Source organism: Helobdella robusta (genome assembly GCF_000326865.2).
Source record: "Helobdella robusta unplaced genomic scaffold HELROscaffold_49, whole genome shotgun sequence".
Classification (NCBI taxonomy): Eukaryota; Metazoa; Annelida; class Clitellata; order Rhynchobdellida; family Glossiphoniidae; genus Helobdella; species Helobdella robusta.
Window position 1 is genome coordinate 853,258 of NW_008705246.1, and position 12,656 is coordinate 865,913.

General features: G+C 35.7%; 2 protein-coding genes across 2 annotated transcripts; one reads left to right on the forward strand and one right to left on the reverse strand.

Annotated features, from left to right (window-relative positions):
• Positions 1 to 319: 319 nt before the first annotated feature.
• Positions 320 to 1,713, reverse strand: HELRODRAFT_178712 (hypothetical protein; the record flags this gene model as incomplete). Its single annotated transcript, XM_009026794.1, has 4 exons — positions 320 to 412; positions 1,140 to 1,175; positions 1,378 to 1,490; positions 1,617 to 1,713. The coding sequence occupies 4 exons, from the start codon at positions 1,711 to 1,713 to the stop codon at positions 320 to 322; spliced, it is 339 nt and encodes a 112-aa protein (XP_009025042.1).
• A 3,564-nt stretch (positions 1,714 to 5,277) lies between these two features.
• HELRODRAFT_147306 (hypothetical protein) lies at positions 5,278 to 5,505 on the forward strand (the record flags this gene model as incomplete). The annotated part of the gene is made up of 1 exon (XM_009026795.1): positions 5,278 to 5,505. A coding segment is annotated over one exon (228 nt), but the record flags the coding sequence as incomplete, so codon positions are not given.
• Positions 5,506 to 12,656: the final 7,151 nt, after the last annotated feature.

Here is a 12,656-nt window from a genome sequence, read left to right on the forward strand (position 1 = left end):
TGTGTGTGTGTGTGTGTGTGTGTGTGTGTGTGTGTGTGTGTGTGTACAGAGGTGAGAGTTAATTATGATAATTACATTCATGCCACGAAGAGTTGTTTTCGGGAAATAGTTTGATAATTGCTTTGATGAACCGTTGTAAGGTAGAATAAATAGGATGCAGGCAGGCATGGGATGGGTATGGTGGGCCATTTTGAAGTGAGCATGCTGTTCAGATGGGGGCAAAAAATTTGGCTTAATAACAACAACATCATCATAATATCATCACACGATGAAGACGACTTGATCGCTTTAGCCGCTTCATTCTTATGCCTTCTTCAACTTATTTGTCGTATTTGTTGTTATTTAATTTCATTTGAATTTCTTCGACAGCCTTCGTCTCACCCATTTGAATTGCAATCGGTATTTGCATGTTCTGCTAGGGGAATATTATTCTTGGAGTAAATGATGCGAAAAGATGTGAATGGAGAAAACCATTTCGTTTATCGCACTTTCGGTTTTTTAATATTTACAAATTAAAAAGTTTTTTCAGATTCAAAAATTGTTTACAAGACAGCATGGTGAGAACAAATTGTGCATGTGCAATATATGTAGTGTGTAAAGGAGATATATTTCTGGGCAAAGTTTGTTTGTTCTTCCATTATGAATGCCCATACCCAGCAACAGACAAATCTTTCTACACAAATGAATGAGTGAGTGAGTGAGTGAGTGAGTGAGTGAGTGAGTGAATGAATGAATGTATGAATGAATGAATGAATGAATGAAGGAATGAATGAATGAATGAATGAATGAATGAATGAACGAACGAACGAACAAATGAATGAATGAATGAATGAATGAATGAATGAAGTTAATGAATTTAAAAAAAACACCAGCCCACATGCAACAGTTAAGCAAGCGAATGTTTGTTGTTCATTGTGTCGTTACATGTGCCTGTCAGGAATCCGAGCGAACAAAAGAGCAGCAATGAAATACCTCATCAGAAAAATACCAAACAATATATAGCAAGTGCTTAGTAATGAAAACTTGAATGAAAGAAGGAATAGGAAACAAATGAATGAATGAATGAATGAATATATGCATGTATGAATGAATGAACGAATGAATGAAAGCTCAGGTGTGACTTCAATTACTAGGCTCACCTGTATTGTCTTGTGTTTCTTGTGTTTTACGAACTTCTGCGTGTGAATGTGATTGCCAGTAGCATTATTCGGATGTGCGTGGTGTGTCAATGTGTGTGTGTGTCTGTGTGTATGTGTGTGTATGTTTGTGTATTTGTGTGTATGTGTGTGTATGTGTGTGTGTGTTGGTGTTTGTTGGGCGTGCAGTCATGCGTGCAGTCATTTCTTTGAATGCAGTTGTTTGTTATTTCAAGCTAACTCTTTTGAAAGCGCTGGTTCGCTTTATATCCTGCTTGGTACATTGCAATCGATCTTCTCCAATCCAAGTAAGCTGTCCCCACTTCTTAAGTGTTTCCACAGAACGGTCACCAGCTGCTGAAACAAACACAAATGTGTGTGTGTTAGTGTTTGTTGATTTGAAAATTTTTGAAGATAGTTTGATGACCAGCCAAAACAGACGACCAGCTTTCGCGATTGCGTAGCGTTAAAAAATGAAACATTTTTCATAAAATCGTTTGTTGTGCTTATAAGATTCCACACCGACAAGTTTGGCATAAGTTTTTGTATTAATTAATTGCCAAACTACTAAAGACATTTTTGTCTAATTATTTAGTTAAGTGATGAAGACTTCTGTTGAGACAGCGAAACAACGACACGCACACGAATGCATGCAGGCGTCAGCAGTGAAACCGCACATTTAATAGAGAATGTAGATAAATGCCAAATGACACTTGAGTGGAAGAAAGATCCTGGTACTGCAAATCAACAGAAAAAATCTAATCGAGCAGAAAATCTAGCCGAACAAAACAACAGCCAGCATGATAAATAAATTGCTATCCATTCATTCTCGCTGACGACTGAACCATTTTGCATATCTCATGATTGTTTTTGTCTCTGTTTGTTTATTTTGTTCGTTCGTCAATTGTTTGTTTGTTTGTTTGTTCGTTCGTTTGTATGTTTGTTTAAATAATAATTTTTATTCATTATCATAAGTGGACATTTCCATCCGTCAAAACGAAGCCTCATATGGAAAGATTTGTCGTCATCACATCATTAAGATTCCATTAAAGTGCATTCCACGTCAGAGCATTTTTTGTTTTAATTTTCAAACTATGACCACATGTGTGGCAACAAAGTCAAATTGCAGTAGGCCTAAAAATTTCAATCGACATGGGTCCGGGATGATGTGATGAGTATTCTGAATATCCAACCGAACATTTCATGCTGACGGGTTGCGAATTCTTCTTGTAAATACGAAAAAACTAACTGAGCACAGTTTCGAAGGCGGATGTTGTAAGCACAAATTTGTTACTCTGAATTACATGAAACATCTAAAAATAAACATGAGTGTTGAATAATTAAAGTTCTTCAATCGCGAAAGTCGCATGCCTTCAATTAAGCTATTAATATTTTTTTCAGTTTTAATGACAATTAAGAATGATTAAACGTTTCGGCATGATTTCTATATTTATATGAATGTTAATTTTAATTTAATTGGAACGGAAATTTAAAATTAGAAAAGATTTAAACAAATGTATAAATATATTTTGAGAATAAATAAATAAATTGATTTAAATCTACATGTGGGTTGGTAAGAAGACAGCTCTGTGTACGCACATTTATTCATTTATTGGACGATATGATTTAATATACATCCCCATATTGGCTAATTTGGATGATCTTATAAGCAATTTTTGAAATGTGTGTGTGTTTGTCTGTGTGTGTGTGTTTGTTGCGTTTGGTGTGTGTGTGTGTACATATGTTGTACATGTGTACAACATATGTACAACTATCAACATGCATATGAGAGGACAACAGGGTACCATGTCAAAGTCCTGAAGTTATTTTTCACGATGTGCTAACTTACAAATTCACAGTTTCTTACAAGCTTCTTCTCCCGCCATAAATATATTTTATAATTAGACTCATTGGCGTGCACCAATATTTAATTATTTGATTCATTTGAGCAATCAATTGAAATATTTTTTGGAAAATTGTAATTTTAGTTATATATAATTGTATCCATATTACATATATGTCTGTCTGTGTGTGTGTGTGTGTATGTCTGTATGTGTGTGTGGTGTGTGGTGTGTGTTGGTGTCAATGCTTTTTATTTCGAACAATCGAGAATCGAGTAGTATAACACAATTTCAACATTTCAGCAAACACCAGCACAACAATAAATAAAATCAGTTGCACTGGATGAAGAGGAGATGTGAATTAAAATGTCCACAGGGTCACCATGATGATATGTTATAAATTATTAATAACGTTGTGCGTGCTGGAATTGCTTCTTTGATGTTATCTGCTCCCAATTACCATCAGAACGTGTTAATCCGTTCTGAAGAAAAAGAGATCGCATTGATGTTGTAGCTGCTTCAAGCATGCTTCTCTTGACCCGTTCAATTGCGCATGGGGTTAATGGTCGTTAAGAAATTTGAAGCTGCATCACGTGCTGCGGAGAGCTGGTCGCCTGTGATGTCGAGATGATATCAATAAATTGCAGATTTCATTTGAAGACCTACGTGTGCTGAAAACAAATGTGTCGATGATGATGGTGATGATGTAACTGAATCGTGGTGGGATTGCGATGTGACGTGATGACTGTGGTGGTTTGTAACAGTGTTGTTATGACGATATGAGGATGTTGTTGAAGTTGTTTCATGTTTCAATTGAGCTTCGTTCTATTGTGTTGCACAACTCTTACATATAAAAATGTAGTAATGTGTGAGCTACAGCTCGAGCTAACAACGTCTATCTAGCAGTTAATAAGTTCTGAACATTTCAAGCAGAACAAATGAGTAGTCTTGTTGTATGAAATGAAATTGAATAAAAGCCAAGCTGAATGGGGGAAGTTGCGTGAGTATGTCGTTTTATTGTAAGTGCTCAAAAGAATCGATGAACAATTATTTTATTTGTACACAATTTCACGTTACGCACAAGCGAATAATAATTTGTATTACAGTATAAAATGTCATTCGTTATTAATCAACAAATTTTCAATTATTTTACAACATTTTATAATGTCTAATTAAATTTTCATTTGATTAAATACGTTAAACCATGTTAAAATTTAATTAAAACTTTCAGAAATATGATCGGAGTGCAAAAAGAAAGATTCCAGCACCTGCTGGCTGGCTGCATCCTGGACATGTGGAAGAAGGAGACAGGGAGCAGCATGTCAGTTCTCATTGAGGGGACCATCTGCATAACGTCATGCAATGGCAAAATGACCGTCATCCAACTCTCCAACCAGTATCCGGGTTTGGCAGACCACGAAAACATGACGCCGACGGATTTTTCAAGTTTCAAGTATAATTCGTTCGATCAGACGGAAGAATCGGGGATTCTATCTAGTAACGAGACTTCTTACGATCTGTCGGAAGATAAGTCTTACAACAAAACGTGTAAGAAAGATATCAACAACAACGACACGGAAGACATGGACGAAGACGAGATGCTGGACGTCGTCGGAGCCGCCACAAGCGATGAAGTTAAATACGATGATGTCTTCGAAGATAACGCCCAGGATGGCCTCAAGAAATGTCTACTTGCTTCCCACGCAAACACCTTCTTATCATCGCTTCTCGTTACCAAGACAACTCCCCCCTGTTCCCCGGACAGCAGCAAATCCCTCCCATTGTCCCCCACAGCCCCATCACCTTCATCTTCTTCACCTTCCTCGCCAACATTTTCACCCAATGCTTCGGCCCCCGACGTTAATGCGGACAGCCACAAAGTTCACCAGTTTCCAATCCCACACTGGCCAATAAAAAAAGAATATTTCGATAAAGCGAACGAAAAGCATGACGCGATGAAGCACCCATATTTGACGGCCACTTCAACCGCAACATCAACTTTTCCAGAAGTTCATTCAAATTTGATGAATAGTCCTCTCCTATCGCCATTCATACCTGCTGCTCACACCTCCAGTCTGAGCGCTTACATGAAGTTGAACATGCTTGCGGCCCACAATAATGCTGTGAAAGAATTTGCCAACCGAAGTTTTTCCGTGCCAGTTTTCACATCAGCTGAAGAGCGACCATTTGATTTATTAGACAGTAATAACAACAAAATCAACAAATTTGCTGACTCCCAAAAACTCGGCGAGCCACACACCGTCCCAGTCACCGGCAGCACGGAGCAGAAGATCTACAAGTGCTCCTTCTGCCACAAGACATTTCTCTTCAAGTCCAAGTACCACGAACATCTGCCCGTGCACACGAGCGAGCGACCCTTCCAGTGCCACCTCTGCACCAGGACCTACAAATACAAGTACGACTTGAGGGTGCACTTGAGGACGCACCTCGGCATCCCCACCAAATCAACCACCTGCCCCTTCTGCTGCAGCAAGTTCAACACGAACAAGCAGCTGCGACAACACATCAGGGACGCTCACAACGAACAGCAGAGGATCAGTGACGAGCAGTGCGCGCAGTCGCTTCTCATGGCTCAATCGCTCGCATGCTGAACACTCGTTGCCATCAACTTCGTGACCACCACCATATCGAACTCATATCATCAAATCATTTAGAGAATAACCGCAACACCACCTTAAATTTGTAAATAAAAAATAATTATATTCATGATGACTTGTAAATCATTCATTCATCACGTAATCGTCAGTGCCATGTTTTTCTAATTATCTGTTAATTGTTTCATTTCAAGTTAGCCTTTCAACTTCCAGCTGCCATAACATTTTCATCTGACAATTTCCAGTTTAATATTGTTCAGTATATTTATTAACCTTCAATTGTTGGAAGTGTCTTATTTTTATCATTTAACTTTGAAGACACTTGAAGCCGATGTGTGCCTTTTATCAGCGCTTCCATGACAACATTGAGTTTCATTTCTTCTACATTCTAATTAGTTTATCGTTTTTGTTTTATGAATTTGCCGAAAAATTAGCAATAAATTAAAAAAAGAGAAATTCTTTTAACACAATTTCTTATTAACGACTTAACAGCAATAATCACTAATTAATGTTATGAATTCAAACCCTGCAACGCCGAACATCTTGTGCCAAATCTTATTGACGGTGTCAAGTTTGACGACAAAAGATCGTCAACGAAGTGACCTCTGTTCGAGTAGATACCATACTGTTCGACTCTCCATTACTATTTCACTATATAAAACTGCTGTATGTAAGCTTGGATGTTATGTCTATACGGTTGCATTTGCAATTGGGATATTAATTAAGAAATCATTACATTTTTGACATTTTTTTAACCAACTTGCCAGTGAATGTGTTAAAATTATGTGTTCATAAGACATGAATATACACGTCATTGTATGAGCACGAATGTGTGTGCGTGTGAGTATGTGTATGTGTGTTGTTCGTTTGTTCGTTCGTTAGTTTGTTTTTTGTTTGTTTGTTTGTTCTAAAAATGCATGGCTCATATCGCTTTGAATAACAGATTGTAAATTTCTTTCAAATGCATAATATTGCAGTTATCATGTTGTGGCGCGTGTGTGTGATCCGTGCAAACTTCAGTTCTCTTAAGTTACTTTCAACACTTTTTTCACAGATTCTTACGTGTCGCATTTAATTTCAACCGTTACATATTACATTATTTAAATGTAATATGTAATTAAATTTATTTTAATTAAGTTTATAAATATATTTCTATTTATTAAATATACCCGACGGAAATACTAATATTATTGATCCAACGACTCCCAAGTGCATTGAATTGAGACAGACTTGCTCGCTCGTTCATTCGTTTTAAGTTAACATTATTCTCGATAGACCAGCGTGGAAGTACCGTACCGTGAGATTCAACATTCATAACTTTATGTGTCGAGTCAGTGACGAAATGTTCATTCAACTTTATGTTATGTTCAATTTGAATTTTTATATTGAAAGCCCGCTGCCTGAACCATTCATTCAAGCAACTACATGTTCTTGTTTTGCTGAAAATTATATTCTTTCATATGTTCAATTCAAATTTTCATTCATTTTATATATGTTTTTACACATTACATTATATATATATATATATACATATGCTCCTTCCAGCCCATATATATATATACATATATTTGTGTGTGAGTGTATGTGTGTGTGTTGTGTGTGTGTATGTGTATATATACAACTGGATTGTTTGTGTAAGTATTTCAATGTGTGCATTTATTTTTAATTACACTGTGTTTTGTGTTCAATGATTAGATAAAAGTGGAATTCCAGGAAGCTTGTGTGACATGCGCGTGTTGTTGTTTTTGTGTGTGTTTGTGTGTATGTTTGCTTGTTTGTGTGTTTTTTGTGTGTGTGTTTTTTAATGTTTGTGTGTATGTATGTATGTATGTTTGTTTGTATGTATGTTTGTATATATGTTTGTATGTACATTTGTTTGTATGTCTGTATGACTGAACTGACTGGACTTGACGGCATGAACACGTTTTATTTAGTAACAAGTTGATATATTTTTCAAACTCATTCGTCTTATTGGATGTTTTTTAAACATTATTTTTCAACCTAAAATGTTTAAGACTGTAAAATAAAACTTTTTAAATACCGAAAATTTTAGCTCCTTGCCTCGTTAGAATTTATTTTTTTTGAATACAAAAAATTGACGAATTAGTTGCCATGAGAAAGACGGCACGAACAAACGAACAAAATAATGCTACATCCTTTTTATCGTCAACATCAAGATTCAACACGTGTGCGAGTGTTTGTTAGTTTGTGTGGTGTGTGTGTTTGTGTGTGTGTGTTTGTGTGTGTGTGTACTGTGTGTTTTTTTGGCGCGCTGATTATAAGGAAATAACTTTTGAAGAATTTTTATAAAATTGAAGTCGATTTGAAACCAACGGTTAAATGCAGAATTTATTTCATTGAACTTTCATTTTAAAAAAATTGAATCTACCTACGAAATGATAAAATTTAAGTATTTAAGTTAACACGAATGAATTTTAAGCCACACCCACTCCTAGTTCATGCCCCGCCCATGTGGAATGTTGGGTTGGACTTGAGTTATAGAGAGCAAAGAAGGGAAGGACGACAAAATGTTGGACCGCAAGGATGAGTTTCACTTACTCTTACTTCTTCTTTCCCATGCCTTATCCTTTCAGGATATTGGCAAATTCCACAAAACTCGATCTTTAATACTTTCTAGGAGTTGAAATGTAGTGGTGTTCAACAAGAGACACAAGGTGGACTGTATTCAACATGATGAGCTGAGTGATGGCACATCCAAGATTGGGGAGTTAATTTACATTGAACAACGTTGAAATGCCCAAATCACTACATTTCATTTCTGGTTTAAGATCTTACTCAAGCCAAACGATGATGCGAATCTCTCAAAAAAATTACTCGTGAATGAGGTTTGCATGGGCTTCAGCTATTAAGCTACATCAAATTTTGCAGTAGATGGCCAATTCTTTAGCATAATTGCAGTTAAAACCTGACTCTTTTAATACTTTATTTAAAACTTTTTAAGCGTTATTTGGCCTAGTGAAATGAATGTTCGTAGCACAAAATGAAGCTGAATCGTGCCATTAATTAACGTTTTTCCATCTGCTTATCCCTTGCACCTTCCCATCCTACAAAATGGTTCTGTTGAGCGTTAGTTTTCATCACATACTCACATAATCATCTATTGAAACGTGAACGCGGAGTGCTGGAGGAAGGATTTATGAGATTGTGGAATGACGACTTGTGACAATGTTGAAGATGCTGTGACGCCATTCGTGACGTCATTGCCGATGATGTATTTAATCATTACATTGGTGATGCTGGTGTTGTTCAAAATGGTTGAAATGATAGAGGATGGCGATGATGACAACGACGATGATGATGCTGCTATGATGAAATTTAAATGATGATGAAATTATTAAATGATGAAGCAATTGTCACTTAAAATGCTAATGATAAAAATGATGAGGAGGAGGACGACGACGACGATGATGGGTTAAATAAGATATGAATAATGATTAGATGAGTGAATGATGGATAGATGAGTGGATGAATGAATGGATGAAATCTCTTAATTGAAAACACAGCTTGGAGAAACGGCATAGAATGACTTGGTGACGAAGTGCATCATTCATCCATCCATCCATCCATTCACACATCCATCCATCCATCCGAGTATCACGCAGGCTTGCAGGCTGCATATTTATGAAACATTATGTGCGCGTTTGCTTGTAAGTTGATAGTACGTACGTAACTCACACACACACACGCACACATACACACTCACGTACACACTCACACACACACTCACACACACACACACTCACACTCACACACACACACACTCACACACACTCATCTAATCATTATACATGTATTAAGACATAAACTTTCGTCATGCGCTAAACTTCTATTGAGGCGCCGAGGGGTGTAAAGGTTAAAAACACCTGGTCCTGTGCTGCAGTGTCCGGGTTCGATTTCAAGAAATTCTCGCATCTTCTGAGTGGTTACATACGTCGCGTGTTAATGTGTTACTGATAGTTCTGCTCTGAATGTTTATGTGTGGGAGCACATCACATTACATTGCAATTTATTTCAACTTTATCATATCATTTTAATTACTCGGCCAATTCGGCATTATTTTGCGTTATAAACATTGAACAGCTATCACTTCAAATGGATACATTATAGTGATGAATGTACATACATTTTCATAAACTAAAATAAGAACCATACTTATTAATAGAGCTTGTCTAATTATTTTATTTCAAGCAAGTGCGATATTTCGATAACAAATTATTTTGAAAAATATTTAAGCAACACGAAACTAGATTTGTTTGAGAGTCATTAAATTAAGTTTCAAATTCAGAAGTGTGACAAATTGTTAAATGTTATTGGTTAATGGTAGACGATGCCGCATGGGCACTGATAATAATTCATGGAATGAACTTCGCCATGATTCATCTGTAGTGTGTTATCAGTTTATAAATAAATACCGTTGGGCGGATTTAAACGTGCATATTTAAACTAGCAGCTTCATAAAATGTTGATGCAATTATGTATAATCACATCTATCCGATTATATATATATATCATATTAAATTAGAATTACTAAAATTATCCGACAGTTCAAAATTGGGTGACAATCAATGCCCATGAGAGAGAGAGAGAGAGAGAGAGAGAGAGAGAGAGAGAGAGAGAGAGAGAGAGAGAGGGAGGGAGGGAGAGAGAGAGAGAAAGAGAAAGAGAGAGAAAGAAAGAGAAAGGCTAGAAAGATAGATTTTGTTTTAGTTATATTTAAAATTTCTCAGAAGCTTGGCCAAACCCGAACCAACTGAAACCGCAATTAACCAATTACGACATCCAGTTAGTAAGCTTCGTATTGCAAGAATTCAACTTATTTAAAAAAACCGTTTTTGGAGAAACTAATTTTTGTAAAAAAAATTTTAAATTATAAAAATTACCAAAATGTTTTTATTATTTGTATAATGGATTTTTTATTTTTGATATTAATTGCACAGGATTTTTAAAAACAGTGACAAACTTTCAGTAGCAATTCACATTACTTTACTGTTTCATTTATAATTTTCTGTTGATTTGGTGATGCTTCAGAGCTTTCATGCTGAGTCACACGCACAGAAACTATATAAGAGGAAATCTCTGAATTTGTTTAACCATTTTATAACTCAAGAAGGTTTAAAAACCATTTGACGCCAATAATTTTCATCTTTCCAATTTCCAGTTTTACTCATTGGCATCATTGTTTTTATCTCATTTCAATCTGGACAACATCATCCGTTTCCTGGCAGATCTACCAGAGATAAGTCAAATCATCCTTTTACCACTCCTTAATCTCACACCAACCTCGCACATCGTCGTCAAATTTTCTTTCTGCTTATATTAGCAAATGTAAATCATTCACATAAACCAATTCTAACTTAGCTTCAATTATTTTCCTTTAGTTTTTTATTTTAAATCTGCGATACATATTTACATTATTTCAAAATTGTAGACTGTTCCAAAATAACTTTCGCGGTTTCACTAAGAAGTCTCAGTCATAACTTCTCTCAGATTTCTTTGCATGTGTTTGTGCTTATTATATTTTCAATTCGGCCCACTTATGAAGTTGCAGACAGGTTATTGCACAATTTGTAATGAAAAAGAATAAAAAGAGTTAAGAAAGTAAAGTAGAAAATTTTCATCGATAAAGCTCCAAGTGGTTCTGGTTAACTGCTGCTTCAACCATTTCCTAACGTGTGCTAAAGATGGTTGATGGAGAAAGTTGAATGGAAAAGAATATTGAAGGATAGAAACATCTTTTGATGAGATTTGACTGGCTGGATGCGCTGTTTGTCTAATTTTATTTATTTATTTAATTATTTGTTTGCATGTTTTGTTTTATGTTTGTTTGTTTGTTTGTTTGAATATTTGTTTGTTTGTTTGTTGTATGTTTGTTTGTTTACATATTTATCCGTTCATTTATTTATTTATTATCATGAAAATTATTCCTTCACTGTCATGCCTTCAAAAACTATAAAAGAATTTAAACCGTGTAAACTTTTGTAAGCATGAAAGTGCGTATGAATGACTGTATCATCGGTGATCGTATGGGATGTTTTCGAAAGAACTTTAACAGTGAAAATTAGAAAAAAATTCGGCTGGCTGGCTGGCTGGCTGGCATGATATAATTGTTTTGTTTGAATCGGCTTTTCTTGAAAATGAATTTTTAAGCCTCCTCAAATGTGTTTCCAATTTAAACTTTCTTTTAGTTGTACAACGTTGACGAATGTGAAGATGATGGAGTGAGTGAAAATGTTAAGGACGATGACGATGATAATGATGATGATGAGGATAATTATGAATATAACGTTTGGGAGGATGAACAAGATGACGATGACAACAATGATTATGTCTATGAGACTGGATACGATAAGGATAAAAATAAAAGATGATGGAGTGAGAAGGAGAATTGTGACGATGAAGACGACGATGCTGGCTGACAATGATTTCAAACAAATGTTAAAACAAACTGATGATGTGACTACAGCGATTAGATCAACAACCATATATCATATTCATAATGATGGTCACAAGAAAAAGACAACGAAACGAACAATGACTGAGGATTACGTAGAAAATGATTCATCCGATGACGACGACATCCATAATGAGACAACAGAAGCAATCATACTTTCTCAAACATCGTTGAATATTTGAATATTATAACTCAAGGCGGTTTGATAGTGATTAAAACGATAAGTAGAAAATTCTGTCAAACGCCAACACTGGCCATGATAACTTTAAAAGCAAAACAAAAACATTTTCATCATTAACGTTATCATCATTAATGTCATCATCATTAATGATGAAATGATACTGACACTCATACATCATCATCATCGTTAACGGCGATGATGATAATAAAATAATGATCAGGTCGGTGGTAATTAAAGACACGTCAAAAAAAGCTGAACGTGGGAACTTTAATAATGCCATCTTGACACCGACTCTACGTATGTTTGTTTCCAAATTGTTGTTTGTGTGTCATTGTGTGTGTGTGTGTCTGTGTGTGTGTCTGTGTGTTATAGTGCTTGTGTGTTACAGTGTATGTTTTAGATAATGCGTTT